This window comes from Caloenas nicobarica, chromosome 2 (genome assembly GCF_036013445.1).
Source record: "Caloenas nicobarica isolate bCalNic1 chromosome 2, bCalNic1.hap1, whole genome shotgun sequence".
Taxonomy (NCBI): domain Eukaryota; kingdom Metazoa; phylum Chordata; class Aves; order Columbiformes; family Columbidae; genus Caloenas; species Caloenas nicobarica.
The window spans coordinates 39,817,632-39,843,497 of NC_088246.1; the positions used below are offsets into that span (position 1 = coordinate 39,817,632).

The 25,866-nt window shown below is 42.7% G+C and overlaps 3 protein-coding genes across 4 annotated transcripts in view; 2 read left to right on the forward strand and 1 right to left on the reverse strand.

Annotated features, from left to right (window-relative positions):
- RAB5A (RAB5A, member RAS oncogene family) overlaps positions 1–2,097 on the forward strand; it is an 18,763-nt gene extending 16,666 nt beyond the window's left edge. The window contains exon 6 of the mRNA XM_065628778.1: positions 438–2,097. Within this exon, the coding sequence (XP_065484850.1) occupies positions 438–553 (116 nt within the window). The 3' untranslated portion in view covers positions 554–2,097. The remainder of the gene's footprint in view (positions 1–437) is intronic.
- PP2D1 (protein phosphatase 2C like domain containing 1) lies at positions 1,993–17,100 on the reverse strand. Its single transcript, XM_065628777.1, has 4 exons — positions 17,020–17,100; positions 11,944–12,089; positions 6,879–7,900; positions 1,993–3,363 (listed from the first exon to the last, which is right to left on the reverse strand). Exons 3-4 carry the CDS (start codon positions 7,897–7,899, stop codon positions 2,117–2,119), a joined length of 2,268 nt encoding a protein of 755 aa, XP_065484849.1. The 5' UTR covers position 7,900; positions 11,944–12,089; positions 17,020–17,100; the 3' UTR covers positions 1,993–2,116.
- Positions 17,101–18,140: 1,040 nt separating this feature from the next.
- KAT2B (lysine acetyltransferase 2B) overlaps positions 18,141–25,866 on the forward strand; it is a 43,404-nt gene continuing 35,678 nt past the window's right edge. For both annotated transcript variants that reach the window (XM_065628897.1, XM_065628898.1), the window contains exon 1: positions 18,141–18,386. In XM_065628897.1, coding sequence (XP_065484969.1) covers positions 18,186–18,386 — 201 coding nt within the window. In that variant the 5' untranslated portion in view covers positions 18,141–18,185. The remainder of the gene's footprint in view (positions 18,387–25,866) is intronic.

Sequence of the window (25,866 nt, forward strand, 5' to 3'; positions counted from 1 at the left end):
AGGGCCATTTTATATGTTGTATGCAAATACTTACTCTGCCTAGATAAATGGGCAGTAGTTAGGCCCATTTCTGTCTCCATTTTTTGCCTTTTCATTCTTTCTGTATCTTTTGGCACTAACATTGTGATCTTAAAGTCTGTTCTGTGTGAATTCCCACAAGAGCTGTCGTTTACTGGCACAGCATACCTTTGCAGATAAATTGTACTGCTCAGGTTACTAATGTATTTCACTCTTGAGAATCATAGATAAGGTAGTTAATCATTAAGTAGTTAAGTGTCTTAACTTCTTTTATTACCAACATACTGAATCAAATCAGATTTTATAGTGATTATATTGATATGCTTATGGAGTAATAAAATGTTGACTGTTTGTGTACTGAAGTAATGTAATCTTGGTGCAAACTCAGTTTTAACTTTTTTTTATTATTTATTTTATAGCAAAAAAATTGCCCAAGAGTGAACCACAGAATGCAGGAGTCAACTCTGCCAGAGGAAGAGGAGTAGACCTTACTGAACCCACGCAACCACCCAAGAGTCAATGTTGTAGTAACTAAAACATCAATTGCTTTAAACTGTTCTGAATATTCTTCTGCTTCCTAACTGTTAATAACCATGGAATTGGAGTGCTTAACCTGGCCCAGTACAGCTTCCAAACAGCGAAGAGACTTAAAATAATAAAGTTCATGATACAGAGTTTTCTTTTGACCTAAAATTTTAACATGCATGTATCCACCACTGGCTGTAATGTTTCAACAGTAGCGGGGAGATGGAAGCAGAATAAACTTCCTTCAGTTCAAAGGTTTTAAAAATCACTTGCCATTAGGAGTGTAGGAGAACTACTTTCCATGGACCTAATTGGCCAGTTCCTGTAGCCTCGATACTGATTACTGTTATAATAAATAGAATTGGGACTTTTTGAAATTCTCAATTGTGCTTTAAAACCTTTTTAGAAACAGGGTCTAAAAATTACTTAAATTTATTCACAGTATTGATGCAACCAGTTGTTTCTGCAGGTATCTACTGTTTAGTTATACATTCCATAGTTTAATAATTTAATTACAAATAATACTTGCATTAACAATTTTAAGAACCCTATGCTTGCAGGAATGTGGAGTTTTAGTTGGTACACTGTATGTAAATTGTATCAACCCAGTTAGTTATCTAAAGGAATTAGTGATAAATCAAGTTTAACTTCATTTCTAATCTGTTCAGAGGGTACAAACCAGTAAATGCAACTTTGACTTAGGATTTTTTTTTTTTTCCCTCTACAAACTGTAAGAGCTCTTCAAGTAAAACCACAACAAACTCTGTGTCTGTGACTTCTTTCTTGGTTTTGATCATTGCTGGCCATTACAGTTTTATGGGTTTTTTTTCCCCTAAGGAAAAAAAAATAGTGCACTAATGATTATGTACATCCAACTTGATTTTAAATTTGGGTATTAATGTACTGTAAATAGGTACTCTGCATTGTAGTCTACATTTGTTTAATACTTTCTGTAATATTTAAGAGTTGCTTAAAGGTATACAGAATGTACAGTTACTTAAAGCTAACTTTTTTCCTCTCTAATCAAAGGGGGTTCTGAGTTCTTCCTCTATGGCTAGAACAGTAATAAATGATGCTCCTGTATCTGTAACATAAGTACTGCTGTCTGTCAGTAATGAACTTTGCAACTTTGTTTTCCAAAGTACATTTTATTTTGATCTGTCCAGTATATTGCACTAATTCTTTTAGTTATTTTCATTATATGAAATCTACCAAGTGTGTCAGAAGAGATGAATTAGTCTATTTAAATGTTGAACTGATAGCAGAAACTTAGTTGTGCAGATTTTAAATTTGCGGTAATCTGGGTTTAGCAAGGAAAATGACAGTTCACCAGTGTTTAGTTTTATATTGAGGCGCTCAGGTTTGAATAAAATGGTTTAAAAAAGAAAAAAATAGATTTTTATTACCTTTTTTATTGCGAGTTTCAGAAGGTTTTATTGTATTTGAACAGTTTCAGACAAGATGTCTGAATATGGGTCAGCATTTAAGATGATTACAAGTAAATTCATGACACAGCTAAATGTAAGCTTGTCCTATATCTACTGTGCCACTCCAGTTATCCTATGATGATTTTTTAAATGTTGAGGTAATTGGGTATTTTATCGCATCCGTTCAGAAGTACAATCAAAATAGTAATGTTATCTCTTGAACCTGCAGCTAATGCAGTCTGTACGAGTCGTTCACTGATGTAGCTTGCTGCGTTGTCGTACAGTGTCTTAGAGGTGACTCTGCCTCCTCCTGCAGTTTGTGATTCACAATTGGATGGGTATGTTTCTGTGTCCTCTTCAAACTGTGGTGATGGTTTAGAACCCACTGGTGATACAGTCTTTTGCAGTTTTTGACCAGCATAACTTGCAAGTTTGTCACAAAAAATCTTGGAGTCCATTTTTTCAGCCATTTGTGGACCTGACTCGGTTAGGCGTGCTTTTATATCTTTTGGGGGCTGTTTTGTGTCTTTAGACCCTATTGCCAGTACATTCTCTTGCAGCTCTTTATGGTTGCAACTTGGACCTGTTGCACAGGAAGTGTCAGTGTCTGTTTCTTCTTGCACTGCAGCCTGTGACTGTGGCTGAAAACTGTTACTTAGATTAACTTCTCTGTCCTCAAACTCTCTCAGTGCTTCACAGCTACCTTGCATGCTAGAATCAGACTGTTTTATCTCTCTGTTCTGTGAATTTACTTTGTCGTTACTGAAAAGAGACAGTTCTGGATTAGCTTGATTTTTGTGGTCATCACTTTCCTTAGGGGCTCCATCTTCACTTTGCAAATAGCTCATCCTAGAATATTTTGGCTTATTTTGTTCCAAGTTGCCTTTTGAGTCACTGAGAAAAATGTCTGTGTTGGAATACAGTATCTCTATTCCAGCTTGCAGATCTTTAATAGCCTTTGAGTCATTTAAGTTGTCTTCACCGAGAGGCATCAAATACTGACACTTACATGGAGAAGTTCCATTTTGTTGAACACATTCATGCATTCTCAAATACTGAGTGAATGTTGTTAGAGTTAAAGCAAGTACTTCATTATAATCCAAAACCTCCCAAAGCCCATTAGAAGCTAAAATAAGAAACTGACAAGTATCATCAATAGGGACAGATATAGTATGAGGTAGAGGTATAACAGATCTTTTCAGTACCGGATCTCCATGATGTCCAAGACCCCGTGTAGTTCTCAGGTACCCCTCCACTAATCCGTCTGGTTCATTAGTGCTGATGTTTCCACCATTCTGAAGTATGCGTTTTTTCTCACTTGCATTAGAAGTGCTGTGCTCTTTCGAGAGGCAGTGACTCTTTCCATTTTTACATAAGACTGCATGTGCGTTACCTAAAATTGAAATAAGATCTTTTGAATTAGAATATTGAGGGGTTTTGGGGGGTTTTTCTGAGGATACTACTGTTACATTAACAGCCTTTTGCTAAGGACTGGGGAAAAAAATGAAGTAATAGTTAATTATCTACTGCCACAGGCAACAATATATCCGTCAATTAATCTTTTACAGCAAAGTTTTCTGTGCTTGTTTTTTTTTCTGTCATTATTCAGAAGACTGTTCCAGAACCTTATTCTTCTGACTGCAACTAAACTCTTGTGAGGAGTCCCAAGTGACATTTCATTCAGAATATTGCCTCTTGACTGTATTTTAAGCAGAAGTGTGTATTTTTCTCAAATACTCTGTTTTTTTGTGAGGGGAGGTGTTGGTTTTATGGTGTGGTTTTTTGTTTGTTTTCTAGGAGAGTGTGTACTTTCAAGATACTATGGCTGAATAAACTCAGTCAGGAAGTTTCAGGTTCAGGCTATTTTTAGCAGTATAAAATGTCTAGTACCTGAAAATAATTTGGATATGTGTAGAATTTACATTTTATTAATGTGATGCCTTAAATCTCTTCCTTGGTTAAGGGACCCAAGGGAATAAGAGTTCTCACATCCATCATGAGATAACGCCTTTCCTTTAGTAGGAATAGGTACTTTGGTTTTCCCTCAATGCTTTTGAAATCTGCATGGTGAGAATGAAACATGTTAGGAAGTTGCAACACTGCAAGTGACTAGTCTTGTCAAAACTGAATGCAGAGAATAAAAGAAAGCAGCTCTGAAACAAAGTGATGTGGTGTTTGAGATCCTCTATGGCTACACTGGGAGAAGACCATTTTTTTGTGTTGGGGAGGTTATTGGTCTGCTTCCATGTGTTGGCATAAGGGCAAAAGTGATGCCTTACAGAAGGAACTTGAGCAGAGTGGTATTTTTCCAGACACTAAGCTGGCCGCAGTATGATCATTTAAATTGTATTTTTAATATCATCTGACTAGACTAGGGCACAGATCTTTGAAAAGTGTTTATAAGTAGGTACTGCTTATACAGTAGTTCTATTTTTTGGGAAGTGTTGGCATTGTCTGGTGTAGGAGACAGCTAAGCGTAGGCCGTGTGAAGGCACACTTCTCTAGAACACGATTCAGAACGTCAAACTGAAGGACACACCTTTTTTATTGATTATAGAATGTATATGCCTTAAGTTATGCTGTGTGAATGTTTCCTTGTGCTTGCTCCCTCCTGCTTCCTCTGATTTCCATGGAGAGCTAGAAGATTGTCTAAAACTTCCTTTGAATCCTCAGAGTAGGACCGCCAGCTGTAAGCCTAACTAAGAGCATAATATTACCCATGTGGAACAGTTTGACTGCAAGAAAGAGCAAAATCTAGTTGCTTTTGGATGCAAGTCTCTTGTCTGCAAACCAGAGACAAGGCAAAAGGATTGACAAAAACTAGCTGATCTATCACTGTGGGACTAAATGAAGAAGGCAAAGTTGGCGAGTGCCACCATCTCCTGCTCATCCTCTTCAGTTGTTTACCTGGTGCTGATTGAACATGTCCGTACTAATGTAAGAACACATTCCCAGGGGGGTGGGAATGAAGGTTGATGTTGTGCAAATCTTTTTCTATGATGTGATACATTTGGTGGAAAATTAAGTGTATTAGATTAAATAAATGTGTATCTAGAAGTGGTTCAAAAATGTGGACTTCAATCATAAAGGGCTTAAAGCATCTCTGATCAACTTCAAGCTTGAACTCATGAGCAGAGCTTGAGTTTACAGTATCTTTAATTGTAGCCAGCATAAAACCTTATCTGGAAGGGAGGATGGAGGCAGGTAACAAGAACCAGAGAACTTAGATTGGGTGAATTCTCCACCAAATTTTCTTACCTTCATCCTACCTCTCAAGCTCATTGTAATAAAAGTATGTTTCTTCCCCAGTTAGGTGAAAGCAAATGCGTTTGTTAGCTCTGAAAAGCTTATAACCTTTATGTGAGTTATTCCTGTATTGCAGTAGACTGTATCTCCTGCAAAAATATCTGAGCTAATGCTGAACTACCAATTTTGGTACCAGTAACAATAAAGTTCTAGTAGCTGCAAAAATGCTTGTTGGGGATAGAGAAATATGGATAAAGCAACAAGTGTTGGGAGAATGGAGGAGAGAAAAGGGAGGGAGTAGACCACAGTTACTTATTACGGTGTCAGTGCGTGTTCGAGTTGGTTTATAGTGTTCTTCAGACTGGCAGAGGATTGCTTATCATTGTCAAGCAATCTTTTTTTTTTTAATGTGGAATCAGTTTTTCCAGATGTGGAATATATTTTTGGTTTGTTGTTTGTTGATTTTTGGTTTGTTTGTATTTTTCCTCCTGAAGAAATGGAACCTGTTGAATGTTTTCACCTTTTCCTACTGATCTTTGGCCCTTTTGACTAATTTGGGCCAAATTCCAGATGAAGAAAGATGAACAAGTCTTATGAGTTTTGTGAATACACTCACCTGAGGAGGAAAGAGTGCCTGTGTTGATGGAAAGGTGCAGTATTAGCACAGTCCTTACTAATACTAGGGAGAGTAATAGGAAAGTAATATAGTGCTAGGCATGTGCATCAAGCAGAGACTGAAAGACACTGGAGACTATAACTGTAGATGCAAATCTGTTTGAAACTATTCACCCAACAGCTTTTTTTTAATATAATTCTACATGTGTACTCCTTTATGGGAAAGCAAGTGCCTTGCTTGTAATCTTACAGCTGCCTTATGTACATGGGAACTTAACTGGTAACACACACCACCAAATGGGAACATAAAATGAGTAGAGCTGCTTATGTCTGCAAGAGCTTTGCCTAGTGTTGCCTGCAGCAGGGCTGGGTGGAGAAGCATAAGGAATGTATCAGTGTTTCTGATTGTAATGAATATCTGATTTTTCTACGCTACAGAAAGGCAAAGCAGGGTTCTCCTTCATAAGGAAACAGGTCAAACAGATCTTCCATAACAATAGTAAATAACAACCAATTCCTATTTCAGAAATTAATAATTCAGATGATCCCCACAGATCATGCTTTCAGTTTGCTGGTAGCAAAATGTAGTGTCGCTTATTCTTTTTATTCATTTTTTTCATGGAGACTATCTTAAGCATGTTTCATTGACACAAGGGATTTATCAGATGTAAAATCAGAAGATTTATGATTGGCTGCCCTAAAATAACACCTTAAATTTCCTCTTGAATTAAAAAAGTCCTTACTACTCTTGCAGAGGTCACCTGTTTATTACAGAATGTTTCTTAATTGTGTCTTTTGCATTAGTGAATTGACTTTACTGCTTTAACTCAAATATATTGAAGTTACTTTATTAGATAAGCATAATATTTATTGCCTGATACCAATATCAGTTGCAAGGGAATTATCTTGTCTCCTTCACATTATCAAGTTAAAGCAATTGCAGCTTTTTGTCTCCAAATAGCTACTGCCAATAAATCTCTAGATTAGCTTATGTTTTTTTTTATAGGGTGGAGGAAAAAAAAAAGTCCCAGTGTGGAATGCACATACCTACATTAGCAATGTGCAGTAACCCAGCAGCACCTTTGGCTGGCCTGGTTAATGGACTGTCTGTGGTGTTTCCAGAATGTTTTCTTCCTCCTTCCTCAGTGCCATCTGTCTCCTTGCTGGGGATTCTTTCCACCAAACAGGTAACAGCTGAACAGCCACTCCAGCGAACTTTGGAAACCTCATTCCTTCCCAGTCGTAAAAGTCTATCCATTCTCCAAAAGGACTTGGCATATGCTTTGTGAATCCATTCATAAGTATTGGTCTGGTTGGTCTTGCTGCTGTCTGGTTTATCAGAGAAAATCTTCTCTTTTTTCTTGTAATCTGCATTGATTACTGTGGCAAAAGAATCTAGAATTTGCTGTTCATCCTTACTCTTTTTGTAGGAGGAATCTGTTTGAGCAAGCTGGTCAAGAAATAAAAGTGGGAGCTCTGCTGCAACTGTTTCTGCAGCTGCCACACCATGAGAGCCATCAACTAACCCCAGAAAACATGTATCTGACCTATTTCCGTAGTTGTCGAGCACGATAAATCTGTCTTCCATGTCCCTCTGCCATGTGGAGTTTTTATCTTGGCAAATTGCTAATGCATTTATTAAAGAATTCTTTACTTTCTTAAAAGTACTAGGATTGGTAATATCAGGAAGATCACAATGTGATGTAGGAGTGCAATTATCCATAAGGAATTCAAATGAATAATCAATTTTCTGCCTTTGTTTCTCAGAATATTTAGCAATCTGGGTCAATTCTGATATAAGTTTCTGTCTATGAGCTAAAAGTCGTTTGTCAGTCTTTCTTTGTGGGCTACCAAAGTCCAGCAAAGTTAGGGCTTTGTGGGTTTTTTTGTGATTAAAAAGGTGGTATGGATATATCGGTTGTTGACACACAGAGCAAAAAACTGAAATGTGCTTTGAATCATTGTTCTCGGGTGCAATTGTGACCTTCTCCAGCTGATCATCTTCATCTCTGGAACGTTCAAAATCAGGTGGGTTTGTTTTGTCTTGTGACTCTTCCTCCCATGTCATTCTATAAGGGAGTTGAATATGTTAAGAGTTTTCACATTTTCATATTTAAATATTTTAATGTTGGGTAACACTACGTTTACCTAAGTCCTATTCTGACTCTTATAAACTCTGAATTGCATCATTGTCTACTGGTGCATATCTGATCAAGAAACTGGAAAACCTGTGTGAGGTTATGTAAAAAATTGTAACTAATAACTTAAAAATTAGTAATAGAGCAAATTCAATAAGTGAAAAGTTTGGAAATACAGAATTCATTACACAAATTAGGTTATTCTTGTACCTAGTGAGGTCTCATTCAGTTGTTTCCTCCTTGTGATTCTGTACATAGCCCTGTGCCTCCACAATGTCAGAACTGTAAATATGAAGTACTTTCTTATCAGCTTTTCTGTATCTATCCATCACTTTCCAGACATGGCAGTGGAGTGTAATTCCTACTTGTACAAAAAATAAGGCATATTTGAGATTAAGATAAAAAAGATCTGCCAGTCTTGCATGAAACAGGGCCAGAAGCATTGGTGTCTATAATCAAATCTCACTCCCATTGTCATCAGTTTTGGTTGTGAGAACTTTTAAGAGCCAACTGGAAAACACTGAATTGTTTTATACCATTGTATTTAGGCACACAGAAGATAAATTAGATTTATGTGGACAATATTCTATTGTTTTTCTTGCTTACAAGAGCTAGATTTTGCAATGTTCATGTTCCTTTCATGTAGGATGGATTTTGAATGTGTCAGTTTCTAAATCAAGAAGGCATAATGAAGAACAAAAGTATTGTCAAATGGGCCAAGCAGCGTTTGAGCTTTTAGGTCTGTGGGAAACAGCCCTGCTGCTTGAGCTTTGAGACCTGCGAGCAGCAGCACATGCCCTCTGTGTTCTCCAGCCATCAGGACAGAAGGAGAGATGCACTTTGCAACAGAGCTCGTGGAAGAGCAGTGAGGCTGAAAATGTGGAGTCGAGGCCATGTACTGCAAGGACACGGGGTGTCATCCACACAAGCCTCTCCTCCTGTTCCCCAGCCAAAGCAGACCTCTTCCTTCTGTCCCCATGTGCCTCCTTTCTCCCACTTCAGCTCCTTGGTCCAGCCTCCACTTCTTCTTCAGCCCAGTCTCTCCTCATTCTTGTTCCTCAATGCTGTCTTATCTCTTAGTGTTTAGTATTTAGGTGTGAGAAATACCAGACAAAGATTTCCGACTTGCAGTTTGTCAACTGCTGTTAATCCACCACCAGGGCAAACAGCAGGGGTTTTGCAGCAGTAATATGCCACAGCATCATCACAAGAGTAGCTTTTGGTAATTTCATCCTGCTTCAACCTCATCCATTTTTGGGGGCTCTCTCTTCAAACTTGATACAACCACAACTTAAAGTAACTATTTTCCAACTGTTGTCTCTTCCAGAATTTCAGCTGGGAAGTACATTTTCTTCTCTGTTGTTATTTCTGTCCATCACCTCTGGGTTATAAGCATTTCCGTGATTTGTTTTTCAAGGCGTGCACTTTTTTTTTCCTGTGGTGATGGTTAACAAAATTCCTTCAACTGTTTGAGAATTACAGGAGCATTAAAAAGAAAAAGCCATAGCCTCAGCCAGCTCAAATCAGTATGTCTTAAAGAATCAAATGCCTCTGATCAGCTGAGGTAGATTTTCTTTTAAACTTTATAATTGATCCCTTCAGTAGAGGTGATACCACTTAAAAAACCCTAATGGCACTGTAGGATACCTTGTCCTTGCAGAGAGGAGCTTGCAGCTGGCTATGGCTCTCCATCTGCTGTAGGACCAGTTTATGGGAAAGTCCATCTCTCCACAAGAGGTGAGCAGCAGACTCCTCTAGAAATGCTGCAACCACTTTAATGAGGCAAGGTAACGAGGCACGCAATCAAAATAGTAGGGAAAGAGATGCTTGTGCAGATCCCTTTTTCTTTATTCTGCTTAGTTTGAATTTGAGACTGGGAGATCGCACAAGCCTTTTCACTGCTGTCATCGTGATGATGCATTCAGGCATGAGAAAAATTAGGACTAATATATATATAGAAGATCTGGTAAGCTGCTTTCTGTCAGCCTTCTAAATATGAACTCATTTTACATTTAGTGTATATAAAAGCCCCTTGGATTAGAGACAAGAAATTGAAAACTTAACCAAATGTTAGTTTGACCTCGGTAAACTTAATTCATAACAAACATAATTTATAGATGTTTATATCTCTCTAAGTGGATGTAAGTGCTAACAAATCACAATTTCAGAGCACCAAAACAGTCCCACTTCATTACAATGTGTAAATAACCAGGATAATATTAATAATAATTCACGTAGAACAACAAGATATGCTGCAACTCTTCAGTTGCAATCATTTTGCTCATGATTATTAAAAGGGTAGCCTTGATGTGTTGTGGTTTGTGGATTTTTTTTATAGCATGCATACACTGCATATGTCAATAGCTGAAAACCTTGTAAAAATGAAACAAAAAAGGAAATGTTTCCTTTTGTTGATTTCTTATAAAGTAACAAGATTAGTCTGTATTTCCTTCTCTCCTTTCATTTTCCTCATCAGGAACACAGACAGACTCTCAAGTTTTTTGCCGGCAGCTTAGCTTCACGTATTGTGTTGTCAGTTGAAGTGCTCTCAGCCTCAGAAAGCGAAAGATAAAATTCAGCTTTTTAGTTCACTGCACTTTCCCTGTGCCTACTTAGGGAGCCAAAACCCAGCACTGTTCAATGTTCTGAGCTGAAAACAGAATCAGATTTTTAAAAAAAGAAAAAAAAAATGTAGAAGAATGCGGAGTGAACCACAGTTTGAGATTGTTTGTGTTTTCAAGAGCAAAGATCAAATGTACTGTTTGTGTCACAACAAAGACCCTCTTGGCCAGTGCTTATTCCTGCTATTAGGAAAGGGAGTCTGTTTCACCTCTCTGCCCTGTCGGTAAGAGGAACAGAACTGAGGGAGGGCACAAGACTGGCAGGCCAGGGACTTGCATGGCAGAGGAGACCATCATCCCAGTAAACCTCATTTCTGGCAACCCTCTCTAGCTGCGGGCATTTGGAGTTGCTTGCTATTCATAGAGCAAGGTGAGGTTATTTTCTGTTTCTGCAGTTTGGCACTACAATCTCATTTTTTTTTAATTTAGTGAAGACGTCACTAATTCGGCTTTGAGGATCCAGGATTTGTATTGAGAGGAGTCCCATATGCAGTCATCTCCCTCTGACACGTCATTCCTGTCTCCACCCAGAGTGTGCTTCTTCCTCACCTTTGTCAGTCAGCAGTTAACTTATACAACCTCTAGTCCTGAACTCCTTCCTCTGTGAGGTTTGTTTCATTATTATTATTTGCTACATACTTCTGCTCTTAGAAAATGGTGACTATTATTGATGCTGAAAGCAGCACTGGGAAGATGCCTGCCTGCCTGCAGGTGACGGGGAAGCAGAGAAGGGCTTTGTGATGTAAAACTGAGGTCACGGTCTCCCTGAGCTTATCATCACGCTATTATCAGCTAATATGTATAAACAGGCCTCACTGCTGCAAATTCTTGCTGAATGAGCATTGGCTTCCTTGCCTGTCTTTTCCTTCTTCCTCACTTCTTGCCATGCCTTTCTTCTGCTCATGCCTCAGCCAGTGCTGTCCTCTCCATCCCTGCTTTCCCACATGCCTGTGATGCCACAATATGGCTTCTGTTGTCTCCGTGCATTCAGCCCTGTTCCTCTGCTGACCGATGGCACAGCTCCAGCCAGGGGACAGGCAAGGGCTGTCACCTGCGCAGGGGCTGCCTTACTGGGTTCCAGTTTTACATGGTCACCTTTGGGCCAAGAGCTAGTATCTCATGTGAAAACCCTTATGTAGCCTTTCGTAAACTCACGTAAGACCTCTGAAAAACTCTTCACCTGAAAAGACAAACTCATTTGCCTATCCAGCATGCATGCCCTACACCTTCCACCAGTTTTAGCGGAGCCGGTCCTCTCATTCTCCAAAATCATCTGCAGAAGGAATGATACAAAAGGAACATGACATCTTCTCCCAAGTGAGTCAACGTAGGTGTGTGCAGTAGCCTACTTACTGTATCCTCAGAAGCAACTGATGCAGCTTCAAGGAAGTCTTGTTATGAAAGGTGTGGGAAGAGATAAAGATGAACCTGGTGAGTCATAGGAGCATGCCAGGGGCAGAGCCTGCCTTCAGGACTTGGGAACACTCCCACCTGTAGACCTGATAATGGGCAAGAAAGAAGGAAGTGATTAATAATTAAAATCATTATAGAATAAATTAAGATAATTAGTCTCCTTGTTTATCTTCTTAAGTGTTGTTCAAAACCAGAATCTTGGGAATCCAGGTCCACTGGTTTTCTGTCATCCTATAAAGTGGAAACAGCCTGTATCATTAGGTCTTCTTAGGTGCAAGGTATAATTTGTAACACTGTCTGCTTGGGCAGAGGTGTAGGTCTGCAGCTGGGAAGAAGCATCAAACTGGGAAATGAGAGTAGCAGAAACATGGCAAAAGCAGTACTTTCCACACCCTGGTTATTTTTGCACCTGCTCTCGGTAGCTGAGTCTGTCTTGGTGGGGCGGAGATGGCAGTTTGTAACCCACCGAGTACTTGTGTGGGGCAGAGCAAGGGGGTGTAGAGAGGCTGTGAAGCATCGAGTGGGGGTGGCAAGCCCGCTGTGCTCAGCACAAGAGGGGAAGGCACAGAGGGCAGGCAAAGTTTTGGGGATCCACAAGGAGAAAGCTGTGGGAGAAGGTGGAAGATGGGTGAAGATAATGGAACTGCCTCCTGCACTCTCCGCCCAGAGACAACCTGCCTCCCCCACACCACAACCCCAAGCCTGGGGTTACTGCTGTACTCCTGGGGTTTCTCTACTTTTTCCAACCATACACACTGCAATTACAGTTAGTCTAAATGGGAGGTTTAACCTGTTTTGTTTCTGAGGTTTAGCCAAGTGACTAGCCATGGTGCTTGTAGTTGTGTCCATAGTTCTTAGCATTTCTAGGTGCTCTCCCACACAGTTATGGGGAAGGCCCAGGAGTGGGCTTGGCCCAGTCGGATGTACTTAGGCCAGCGTAACTTCGTCTTACAGAAATAAAAATAATTTTCAACGTGGAGTTCTATTATTTAAATCAGTGTCATATCAAGGGTTCTGGTCAGTGTCTACTCAAGCGCAGGTAGCAGAAAGGAGGCCCCTTCCCTCCCACCCACTGCCAGGTGAGCCTGTGCCAGTTGCATAGGGGTCTGTAAGGCTGCCAGCACCAACTAACCTGCCCTGCATGGGAATGGTGGAATCATAAAATAGTTTGGGTTGGAAGGGACCTTCAAAACTCATCTAGTCCAACTCCCCTGCAATGAGCAGGGACATCTTCAACTAGATCAGGTTTCCGAGAGCCCCATCCAGCCTGGCCTTGTATGTCTCCAGGGATGGAGCATCTACCACCTCTCTGGGCAACCTGTGCCAGTGTTTCACCAACCTCATTGTGAAAAATGCCTTCTTCATGTCTAGCTTGGTTTAAAACCGTTACCCCTTGTTCCATCACAACAGGCTCTGCTAAAAAGTCTGTCCCCATCAATGGGGTGGTTTAGCAAAACTGTCAAAGCACAGGCAAAGTACACTGAGCAAGGTCCCAGAGAATCGTGGTGATTTCTGCCACATATTAAGTAGCAGGAAGAAGAGAAAAATATGTTAGAGGAAGGAATAGACCAAAAAAATGTGGGGAGGCGGAAGAAAGAAAAGGTAAGGGGAAAACAGATAGTACATCCTATGTTTGCATGAAGTGATCTAGAGTGCTCACTGCCACAAAATAACACAGTGTAAGCCTATGTAGTGACTGCAGATAGCTAAATACCTTTAGCAAAGAACTTCTGAACTTGGCACACACAATTCACATTGTACTGGCAAAGGCAGTAAATGTCCTGTCCTGCGTGAGCCCTGCCTTTGGTTTTCCCACTTGGTTTGTGTTAAATCAAAACTCTGGCTGCAGTCAAGAAGAGCATCATCTGGGTAAGAAGTGAATAAAACTGGCTAAGTGCTCCACCACTAACAAAAAGTTTATGTTATTAAAACAGCCATGAGTGTTGCAGTGACATTTTCTCCATTTTCTTTTGCATTTTTTTTCCGCATTGTTTTCCTTTAAAAACCTGAGTAATTGGGGTGTGAGATTCCTTGTAACAGACAAAGGCCTAATGGGAAGGTCTGCCATGCGTATTATTTAAGTCACATGTAAGAACCATGGGAAGCTGACAGGATGCTAGAGACAGCATAACAAACAAAACTTTTGTACTGTTAATACTTCCTGTGATTCTCAAAATATTGATAGCAGTCCTGAATATGTGGTAGCCAAGAAGGAGGCCACTTCACCCACAAGGAATGCACTAATGAAAGGACACAATAGGATTTTATACTCAGAGAAATTCCTGGGAGGGGCAAGAGCTCCTCTTTTCACATTTGCATTGAATGGCAAAAATAAAAACAGGTGGGAAAGCAGGAAGAAAGTCCCATCTTGAACAAAAGGAGAGGTAGAGAGGGCTGAGTTGGGCAGACTTACTCCCATTAAGCTGGGAGATGGGGATGAGGGGTAGGGGCGGGCCCTGAAGCTCAGCAGTAGGCTGGGAGGTTCCTCTCAGAGAGGCAGCATTCGGCACTTGGCTGCTATTAGTTGAGTCATTCTTTAATTTATGTGACCAAGATAGGCCTCAAAAGCCCTAAGTGATAACTAGGTAATAACCAGGCATCAGGCACACCCTAAACTGCATTTTAATTTCCTCTTTTGTGACTTGGCATCAAGAGCGCACCTGCCTCCTTTGCTGGAATAAAGCGCATGCTCTTGTACTTAAGCTTGTTGGGTGTTCAGAGGGAATTCTGGCGAGAGCAGCAAATGCAAGATGCACGTGTTGGCTGGGAGCACCAGCTCTGAGCAGGCACCTCCTTGGGGCTGTCAGCAGCCTGAGAGACGAGAAACCACAGGAGCTGACACTCGTGTCTCATCCAGCTCCTGGCTTGCTTCACTTCATGCAGATGAGTAGTCTTCCTGAAGTCGTGGGGCTCCTCACCTGAGTAGCGCAGGCAGGTAGGCTCACTCTGCTCCCGCCAGCACTTGCTGAACGCTGGCTTGTGCAAACCCATTGATGTGCCCCAAAGGACAGAAACTGAAAAAACTGTTTTTCGGACAATGCTTGGAGTTTGAAACTAATTTAATATCTTCATAGTGCGTGTTTAATGGTGAAAAATAAGCACCAGAGTGATTCTGTTGTGTTCTGTTGCTCAGAGTTATTAATGCATTACAATTATAAAATTAATATGTACTTGCTGGTAAACTCAGTCAACAGAAAAAGCTAGCTTGGATATATGAAATCAAGAATGATATGTATGCACTCATATGTCAAAGCACTTTTTTTTTTTTTTCTAATGTAGTGTAACCTGCCATGGCCAAATTACACTCACTGAAGCCACCACAACTCAACACAGCCCAAGTTATAGTCCCATGTTTCCAGCCAGATAATGATATTTTCATTCCTTATTCTTGCCAGAACTGTGAATATAATATTTTACCTGTCACTGGAAGCAGTTTAACACAAGACCATGCTGCCCTTTTTTTTTTTTTTTAATATATTTGCACAGAGTTAGAATGAGAGCAATTATTTAAATCAGGCTTAAGGTTAAAAAAGAGAGAAAGACGTACCTATTTGCAGTTAGAGAGTGATTTCTTTCTAAGCTGCTCCTCTGCAGTAGCAGGCAGGAGTTTGGCATGTGTAGTGAAATTAGTGTTTATAAATGTTACTATAGTAACTGTATCCCTAGCCACAAGCTGGTAGATTTACTGTTCTCGTTATCTGGTGAGCAGCAAGGTAAAAAGGAAAAAAAAAAAAAAAAAAAAAGAGACATAGTATTATAAGACAGGAACTGCAATAAGAAGGAACTGCAATAAAAGTATTATTTGCCTTTATACTAACCAGTAACCAGTGCCTTATTGGATGCAATACAGCAGTGTTTTTCCAATTAGACCCTCATAAACACACCATGAAATGTAAACAAATATTCGGGAATTTAACAATTTAACCAAAGTCAGCATCTGCTTTGTAACAACATCCATATTTGATTTTACTTTAATGGAAATAAAAACTTCTCAGGTTTTTAAGGACCTTGAAGAATAAGATCATTCGCTTGGGCTGTGATCCTGTGAACACTCACCTGTGCAGCTTCAGACATAAACACATGCTGAGTGGCCTTAATAAACACCAGTGGAGTTACTTATCCGTGTGAAAATAGTAAACGTACTTTCAGAATTGAAATTTCTAATTCATTTATATGCAGCTGTACAAACTTAACGCTGGGTTAAATATCATCAGCTTACCGTTTAAAGGAGAAGCTGCTGATTTGAAAAAAAAACCACAACATATTGAGGGATTTAAAAGCCACAGCAGCTCCCAGGAGAACTAAGCGTCTATGTTCAGGCATGGACATTGAGTCGTCCATAGGAGCCAATTTGTTGTGCCAAATGCGCTCTTTGCTTGTAACGTTTGCTACCGAGGAAGAGTAGTTGGAAAGCTGAAAGTGAAACTAAGCAATAACAGTTTCATTTTCAAGTCAGAGAGCAAAGCAGAAACCTAACCGGCATAAAAAAATGCAAGCAAAGATGTTCTTAGGTGGCCGTTACCATACAGCAGCTATTCGTTATTTTAAAACTTTATTTAGACACTTAACAAAATTTTAAAATATTATCTGTTAAATTTTAAATAAACCTGCTTCCCCCCCACCCCCCGTTTAACTTGCTGCAAAGCTTGGGACAGCCGCCGCCCAGGGCAGCGGCTCCTCCACCTTAACAGTCCGTCTTAAAGCACGGAGGATGGCAGCAGCCATCTTACTGGGTCGCTGTCACAGCTGCTGGGAAGCTGCTGGGAAGCCCTGAGCCAGCCCTGGCCTCCGCCGCGATCTCTCCGGGACCGAGGTCCCCCGGCGCCGGGGAGCCCGGGCTGCAGGTCCCGACCGCGCCCTCCATCAACCCCCACGTCGATTTTAATACCTCAGCCTGTGTCCCCCCCCCCCCAAAAAAAAAAAAAGAAAACCAAACCCAGACCTGCTTTTTCATGAAAATACTACCGCTTTTTATTCCATTTTCACCCATATCATCTAATGTAAAAGCCAACTCACCATATAACCTTGTGCTTGAATGTATCCCCAGGAGCTGAGAAGGTGGGGGAAGAGGGAGACCACAGGGAGAGTGTTTTCCCTCTTCTGCCCTCCCCAATCCCAACTTTGCAGAAGTCTGGAGTCATCTTTCCTTGCCCTGTGCAAGGTGTTAAGGCCCTGCGTCTGTGAGAGCTCTTAATAGGCTGGAGTTCCCTTCCAAACTAATATTGCAGCTTCAGGTTTGCACATCAAAGAGCTGTAGATCACACACAAACACCCAATTTCAATCCCAACCTTTGAAACCGTGGTGCCGTGCTATAGAACTGCCATTTGTGGTTTCTCACAGCTCAACCACGTTTTTACATATGTGCAACGGAGCGTAACCGCCTCAAAACCGAAGCACTTGATTCTGTCCACCGAGTGCAGTTTCTGTGGCTGGATCATTTACTTAATTTTAGCTTTCAATTAAAAGGTAATCCCTTTAAAACATAAGTTGATGTGCTGTCAACACTTGTTCCTGGATAAAGCAAATAAAGCCAGCCCCAAAAACACGATGAGAAGAACTGAGTGGAGTTGTTGAATTCTCCTGTATTTAAAACTGACTGGTATTTCTATACTGAATTAGAAATAATCTGGGGGAAAAAATGAATCGTTTAAGAGCTGCCACAAAGCGTACAGTGGAGAAATATAATGGTTAAGCCAAACAAAGTAACGGCACTATGAGGGGGAACTGAGGCTGTGGCAGCCCCGCCGGCTCACCGGGGTTCGGGAGCGCGGCCGCTCCGCGCTGCCACCGCCGCCGGCCCGGGCTCAGCGCAGTGCGCGCAGCCAGCCATGTCGCCTCTTTCTAGGGCAACTTTTCCCGCAGCCCCCCGGAGGGCCGGGATGGCTCCGCAGCAGCTTCCCGCACGCAGCGGGTGCCTCCGCCACCCTCTCCGCGGGGGCGCAGGGAGCTGCACGCCCCTGCGCAGGGACGGGGCCGCTCCCCCTGCGGTGCGCAGCAGCGGGAGGCGGGTGTCGGCCCCCCCCAACCCCCGCCCGGCGGGGCAGGAGCCGCCCGCGGAGCGGCGGATCCCTCCTCCCGCCCCCCCGGGGAGCAGCCGGCGGCGGCGCGGCGAAGGGGAGGGTCTAGGGCCGGGCGCACCGTGCCGGCCGGCCGGACGGGCGGCTGCCGCCGCGCCGCGGGCATGGCGGAGCCTGGCGGTGCCGGGGCGGCGGGCGGCGGCGGGCCGCAGCAGGGCTCCCCGGCCGCCGGGGGCCCGGCCCGCAGCGCCGCCGAGAGCCCTGGGGGGCCCGGCTCGGCGCGCACGGCAGGGAAGAAGGCGCAGCTGCGCGCCGCGCCGCGGGCCAAGAAGCTGGAGAAGCTGGGCGTCTACTCCGCTTGCAAGGTACCCGGCCGCCCGGCCGCGGGCGCCCACCCGCCCACGGAGGGTGGGGATTGACGGGAGGGAGGGGAGGGAAGGAGGCGGTGGGGAAGGGCTGTGCCGGGCGGGGGAGGCGGCCCGGCTGCAGCCCGGCGCTCCCCGCGGAAGTGGCTGTGCCGGTGGATTCTGCTCCCCCGGAGCTTTCCGGCCGGTGGTCGAAAAAATAAACCCCAAACGCGCCGAAGATGGGACCGTGGGGGCAGCGCCGCGCTCCCTCCTGCCCTAGCTGGGCGGCAGCGGAGGTGCCCAACGCCAGCGCCCGTCCGTCCTTCCGCGGGAGACGGCGGCGGGCGGGGCGGCTTCTGGTGCCGCTTCTGGTGCCGGCGGTGAGCGCTGGGTTGACAGCACTGCCGCAGCTGCCAGCCGCGTAAACATCCCGGCGGGGAGCGGGGGCACCCGCCTGCCCATGGGGCGCGGTCCCCGCGGCCCCTGCCCTGTCCGCGCTCCGCGGGAGCGCACCCCCGGCCCCGGGCGGGGGGCTGTCTGTCGGCGGGGGCGCGGCGGCGGCCTCGCAGCGCAGAGCTGTTGACATCGCAAAAGCCGCTGCCCCGAGCTGGCACCATCGCCAGCCGCTTTGGCAGAGATGCGAAGGGGCGCGGCCTCCGGGTTTGGGAAAGTTGTGTCCCCGCCGGTCACGTCGCGCCCTCCCGCTGTCCGGTGCCCGGGTCGGCAGTGGCCACCGCCGCCCGCCTGCACCCTGCCCTAGTGGGGATCTCTTCTCCAGCGCCAGCCTGGTGCTCGCTTCTTGTATTCGGGAGAGCTGCCCAGGGTTTTCCTCCACAAGTACCTTCTCTCCACCTGCGATTTTGTAATTGCTGGGAGAAGCACGACTTGCCTGTTTGTCGGAGATGGAGGAAGCCAGGTCAGAGCTGTCGCTCCTGCCTTTGGAGGCCTGTGACAACTGGCATTGTCATCTGTGCGCGTGCACATGTGGCGCACAGAGGAGGACCAGTGCGGTCGGAGCACGGGCCGCTGGCTGCAGTGCTGCTGTCAGGGCATTTCCTGGATGCACAGCAGGTCTGACATACTCAGATTGACAGTGCTGATGTCAAATCCGCTAGTAATGCTTTTGTCATTGAAAATAGCTGTTTGGGAGAAATGTGCATTTTATTTTCTCTGTTCCATTACTTTGGAAACCTTGAAAGGGCAAAAGTTAAGTGAAAGGCCAAAATAAATGCTAACGTACACGGAGAAGCATCATAGTATGACTTCGTAGTCCTGTCTGGTGCTGTGAGGAGCTTTAACTGTATGCTGAAGGTGTGGCGCAATGCTGTCATGTGAGGGCAAATTAAGGAAGCCACACGTTTCAATTTTTTAGCTGTTTCCATGTGTGCAGGCACCTCCACTTCAGCTTTGGTACATAAACAGGACATTGCAAGATTACACCAGTGTCAGTAAGTTAAAAGAGTAGCTAGTGTACTTGAAACCTGTGACCCTCATTGCAGGTTGGGTGGCATGGTTTGACGCTTTCCCAGTGTTGAGTCTCCTTTGCACCCCCATATTGTAAAGTTACCAAGACTTGCTGTTAAATGACACTGGATGTGTCACGGGCTGTTTGGAGTGTGTGTGTGAATTGCTTTTTCATTCCGTGGTCAGTTCTTTTTTCTTCCTCCGATATACCTCCAGATGATCTTCGTGAGGGCAAAAGCAAAAACCTCTTCTGAGGTGCTTTGCCCCACAGAGGTAGCTGTGCTGCAAAGAAGTGCAGGCATCCTTGTCTCCTCCCAAACCCTTGCCTCTTTTGGGGGCTCACCAGCCCCACGTTTGCGCTGCCACAGGTGCTGTGTCGGAACGGGGACAAGTGTCATTTCAGAGGGACGGAGGGCATACTGTAGCATGCTGCCAGCCCTTCTTTCCCTCTCACGGAGCTCTGGTGGTGAGGTACAGTGTGGTGACAGGTCGTGCTGCTGGTGCTCCGCTGGGGTGGCCTTACTGGCCCTCTTCTGTGAGAAGCCCTGGGTGTGTGCCCCAGTGGCACTCCAGTGATGGATGGAGCAGGACCCATGGCCGAGGGCACCCCGGGGCCTCTTTCTCCCACCAGGATCTAGGCACAGCCACAGCACTAAATGCTGTTCTGCGTTCGGATTAAAATGCAAAACCTGCCTTTGCTATTTCACTTAATTAAGTGGCAGGCAGCTTTCTTTCAGGTCTCAAAACAAGTAAGTAGGCGGATGGGAAGCTCCTTGTAAACTAATCAAGTGGCTTCTCCTGTGGGATAAAGGGGGAAGGATCCAGCAGGGTGGAAGAATGTGTTATTTTTCTTCCTGAACATCTGGCAGGTGCTCCAAAATGACACTACTTGGCTTGTAACATTAGTGGTTTGCAAGAAACTGTAGCAATGCAGAGTGTAACTTTGAACTTTTTCATACTTTGGGTTGCAACTTCTCTTCCATTAATTTTGCATTTGTGTGTGTGAGTGTAAAAGAGTGAGAGAAGGCAAACACACCACCTCTGAAGGGGACATCTGTATGCATTAAATGGTGGTCATATGTGAATCTTGTGTAAATCTACACAGAGCTGTACAAGTTGGAGTGCAGAAAATCTGTAATGGCATCCGTAGCATCTATCAGCTTCCCTCATATAGATGGAGCAATTGGTGGCCTTGTAAAGGGTGAGTCTCACTGGCAACAGCAGAAATGCTAAGCAGAAAAGGTAGAAGGCATTGCTCTGAGATGGGATGCTCAGTCTCCAAGAGGGACCTCCTGGTCCTTCTTCAGTGATTGCTTTTCTTCAGAGGAAACATGGACGAAGACTGCTGGCAAAGACATCTTCAGTGTGCACATATTCTGAGCAGAGCAAGGATGAAGTTTAGGGAGCTGCTGCCCAGGCTAGAGAAATGTGAGGTTTGTTTCTTTTTCCTGGTAAAGAATTAGGACAGGAGAGTTGCAGCTGTTGAGCTGCTTTACTTGACTTTTTCCCCTGTGAGAAAAGGTTGCGGTGGAAGGGGGAGAACAGGCTCTTCTGTGTAAAAAACCAAACCAAAACAAACCCAAATAAAAAAAAATAAACCTTCTTAAATGCCCAAGTTTGTGGGGTGGTGGTGGGGAAAAAGCACGTTCTAAATAATAAGGTGTATATTAGGAGTTGGCACAGTTTTCATGTCTTTTGGAAGTCCATGGTGGTGCTGTTTGCTGTGCAAGGTTTTGTGTTTGGCATTTGCTATATCTGTGCACATTATGAATGGCTGCATACATCGTTTTGGTTTTGTCCAGTGTGAAATGGAGCATTAGGCATGCAAGCTTGCAGCACTTTTATATAAAAGCAGCACTGTGTGACTTACACACATAAATATATTTAATGAAGATGTAGGAGGAAGTCTCCTCAGCTTTTTTTTTCCCCTATTGGTTTACAGTATGTGAAAACACAACTCTTTCTTCAGTCTCACTGGGAGTTTTTTTAATAAACAAGTTGAAATATGTACTATTTTAGTGCACTAAGTTTTCTGTAAAGTTAGTTATTTCTCATTATATATATCTTACAGTAGTGCCTGGATGCTTATAAATGTAATTAGAGAGCCTAGTAGCCTATGGCATTTGCACAAGTAGCAGGGAATAATCCTTCTTGAGGAAAGACTTTGTGCTTTAGATAAACAAAGCAGAGAGTGAGAAGGGTTATGATGAGATGACTTGGCTGAGGCCCTGCGGCAGGTGAGCAAGTGGCAGAGGTCGAAGTAAAATCTGGGTCCCAGGCTCCAGAGCAGCTGCTGATCCTTGGTAGAGACGCTGCTTCCCGCGTCTCATCCTAGGGTGACCTCTATGGCATTTTCCTGCTCTTACGCATAAAACAGAGTTCATAGGGTAAATATGTATCACTGTTTCCATAATGAAATTTTTTTTTTCCTGGCTTTCATAGATTAAAATGAGGCAGACTTGGCTGTATTACTCCTTAGCTCTGTATAGTGCCAAGTACAGCTCCTTGAAGCTCAACTGGAAATGTATTGAAGTTGTTTTCTGCAGGAGTGTGTAGGAGACATAATAGAAATCTAAAGCTTTCTTATGATCATTTTCATATTTGGTAAGTGAAACTGGAAAATGCAGGAAATAAATTACTTGGATTGATTAATAAATGAAGAACACGTCCTTAGAGCTGAACATTGAACTAATTATTTTGTGTTGTTAAAGACAAATAGGTCAGCTAATTTCCTGATACATATGAGTAGCTCCGCAAAGTGTCTAACTGTCTGATTGCTGATTACTGGACATTTGAGTAGGAAAAATATGTATTTTAAATTCATCAATGTATTTGTTATGGTTTGTGTGATGTTCTTTGTTAAAAGCATCAATTTGAGATTATTGCTCGCAGGAAAGAAACTTACAGGATATTTTACACAGCTTTTGTGTTAGGAGAATCAATGTTTTTTCTATAGTAATTATATTTCCTGGAAATAGAAAGATCCGTAATGTGTATGTATAATCTTTTGAGTGTGCGTTGCACCTTAGTCACCAGACAGGGCAACTTGCATGATTCGGAGTTGGAAAGAGGCCAGCACAACAGCAGTCTTGAAACTCAGTTTTAAGATTGTTGGGGTCTTTTAAGTTGTAATTAAGTTAGTTTGGAGTTTGCATGCTCCTATGCTTATTTCACTGTCTGAAAAGCGGAGGAATGTTTTAGTCTATAAGTCACTGTAATATTTTCATTTATTCATGATTATTTAGATACCTGAAACCCACTGAAAAGGGGCCAAGATGTGCAATGTTGTAACTTTCAGGTGCTTCCTTTTTAAATAAAAATGCTAACAATGTGTGTTAAAATGTGCTGTATTTTTTCAGTGTCCATTTTTGACCTACTATCAGTATATTCAGTATTTTAAAGGAAACAGTAACTTCAGAACTTCAGTTTGCCCACAGCTGTGGTTTTCACTGCCCAGAGCTCCCAGAGAGCTTGATTTCCCACATTGTAATGCTCCACCTAACGTGGAAGGAGTCAAAAATTATTTCAATTATATTGTATGGTGCAAAATGTACGTAATTTCAGCACTGTTGTTTTTGGTTTTGTTTGTTTGTTTTTTCTTGGTGGGGGCAGGTAACAGTGTCTAATGATTGTGTTTTATTATATTGCACTCATCCAATTTTATTAAGGTGTGGTGTTTGTTGTCCCCTGGCCTGCAAAGATGACAGTCATTACTTTGCAGGCTTCAGTAAGGCAGAAGTCCCCAATTTTCTCCAGTGGCTTTATCAAAGCTCTGCAGATGTCCCAGAAAAGAAGGCTCTAAGGACTGGATGTACTAGTTCAAATGCTTCCTCCCCTCAAAACTGTTTTGATCTTAAACTAAGTTTTTGCGGAGGTGAAGTCATACTTTATTTTCTCATGAAAAGCAGATGAGTGACATTAAAAAAAAAAGGAGGGAAGAAAGGAAAAAGCTGAAGATAGTCAAAGAAAGGACTGACTGAATGAAACGCTTTGGAAGACTTAAAACAACTCAGCAATTTAAGCCACTGAGGAATGCACATTGCGTATTCATTGCAAAATACTTGCACTGTCAACATCTACAATGAAAGCTTAGTTTTAAAGAGGACCTTTTCGGGTTGTGTTTTCCCGTGGTTAACAGAACATTTATGCTGATTCTGATGTTTTATAGAGAGATTAACGAAAAAAACCCACCCTAGTAGTTGTTTGAGAAAGGTCTCTGGAATAATTTGAACAATACAAATTAACATCTGCTTCAGAAAGATCTGGCGAGGAAATACTACTGAGGGCAGAAAAAAATCTGCCGTTGAACACGCTGTTTTTATTCTTCTGTGGGTGGCTTGATATTTATTTTTGGCAGTTTAACTGAGCTGTTATCACGATTCGTACATCTGTTTGTTTGCATCTTTGCTGTTAATTATTGTGTGACACTAAAGTTTGTGTAGTTACTCACTGTTTATAGTTTTTAGGCTTGATAGTAAACATTGCGTGGTGAGCTTCTGTGAAATACTGCTTCCACTTGGAGAAAAAAATTCTCAAAAAGCTTGTGCCTAGTTTGAGGGGTTTTTTTGGACATGTTTTATTGTGGTATGATTTAAGGCAATTAATAATAAGCATGGTATTATGTCAGTAATTTACAACGTTGAACATTTGTGCGGACAGCTGCATGGGAAGGATCTCATCTTACTTCCCTAAAATAATATTCAATCAGTTTTTGTTTGAGAACTTCTTTGTGATCATCTCTTGAATTTTCTTTGGCAATAATCTCATTTTCTGACAGTTTCTTTTTTCTGTGACAGTTTCTCTGTCCTTGTCTTAGCTGCAAAAACTCTCATGGCAGCATTGCCTCTCCCACAAAGCAAATGTGATTAGCTTATTTGATATTGATTCTGTCTAGCTTGAGATGCTAGTTGAAAGTGTGGTTTCACATAATCTCATAGATGTTCAAAGCCCCCACACCAGGGCAATCCTTGGTTCACAGGTGTCACTCAATCACTGATCTCTCTTTCTAGTCATTAAATTTTAAGAGGTCCTGGATAACAAACAAAAGTAAAACTGGCTCAATGCCTGTGAAACTGTAAGAGATGGTTTCTGCTGTAAAATAACACTGAGCCATCTTCACTTCTCTGCCAATCAGAGTACTCATAGAAAACATGATAGAAAAATAACATTCAATATAAATCCATCCAGATTTCATTTTATGAGACTTTAAAAAAATAGTTTTAATCTTCCCCCCATTTAATACTGAAACCTTCCTGATGCCACATTACAAAGATGTGGGTGGCAGGGGGTCTGCACCCACGCAGTGAGTTTGGAGAGCCAGGGGCTTCAGGTGATGCGGGTTGTCCCCCTTCCATGGGAAGTGGTTTTGCTGGGCATTTGCAGGTGGATTTCTGAGTCATGCTGGTGGCTCTGGATGCTGAAAACATCAGTGGTACCCATTGGTGCCTGCCGGAGGAGCCCAGCTTGTGCTCAGCAAACTGCAGGCAGCAGTTTTCTTGGTGGTCAGGTTGCTGAACATTTAAATTAGTTTGGAAGAACAGTTTACCATCGATCTCCAAAGCTGTCAGTCTTAGGAGCTGTCAAACCGTGATCCTTTCTGCTTCTCCTGGGTAGGATGGGATTTGGAAACATAAAAGGAAAATGAAATAGATTCCTGAAATAAATTGCATTAAATACATTCAGAATTGGTTTTGAAAAATGGCACATTAGTGCTGGATATATTAACATCATAATTTTTCCTACTAAGGTTGTTTCAGTCATAAATATTATGCAGCAGTTGGCATACTTTCCTCACTGAGGCCCTGGCACTACAAATTCATGAGTATTTTGTTACAGCCCAGTGCATAGATATCTCTGAACAGTAGAAAAAACACACTTTCCTTCAAATCAGATCTTCAAATGGGAGCACGAATGATGTTAGAAGTACTTGACCATCAAAATAACTAAGATCTTTTGGACATGCAGAAGAAAATCCCCTCCTGTAACGCTGCTCTTTGGATAAATATAATTGGGACTTAGAACTTCTGCATGATTT

Bases quoted from the DNA above. Each gene is read 5' to 3' on its own strand.
- PP2D1 (XM_065628777.1), bottom strand. From the start codon at position 7,899: ATGACATGGGAGGAAGAGTCACAAGACAAAACAAACCCACCTGATTTT. The intron at 3,364-6,878 runs GTATGTGCATTC...TTTCAATTTTAG, and splicing joins ACTGCACATTGCTAATGTAG to GTAACGCACATGCAGTCTTA.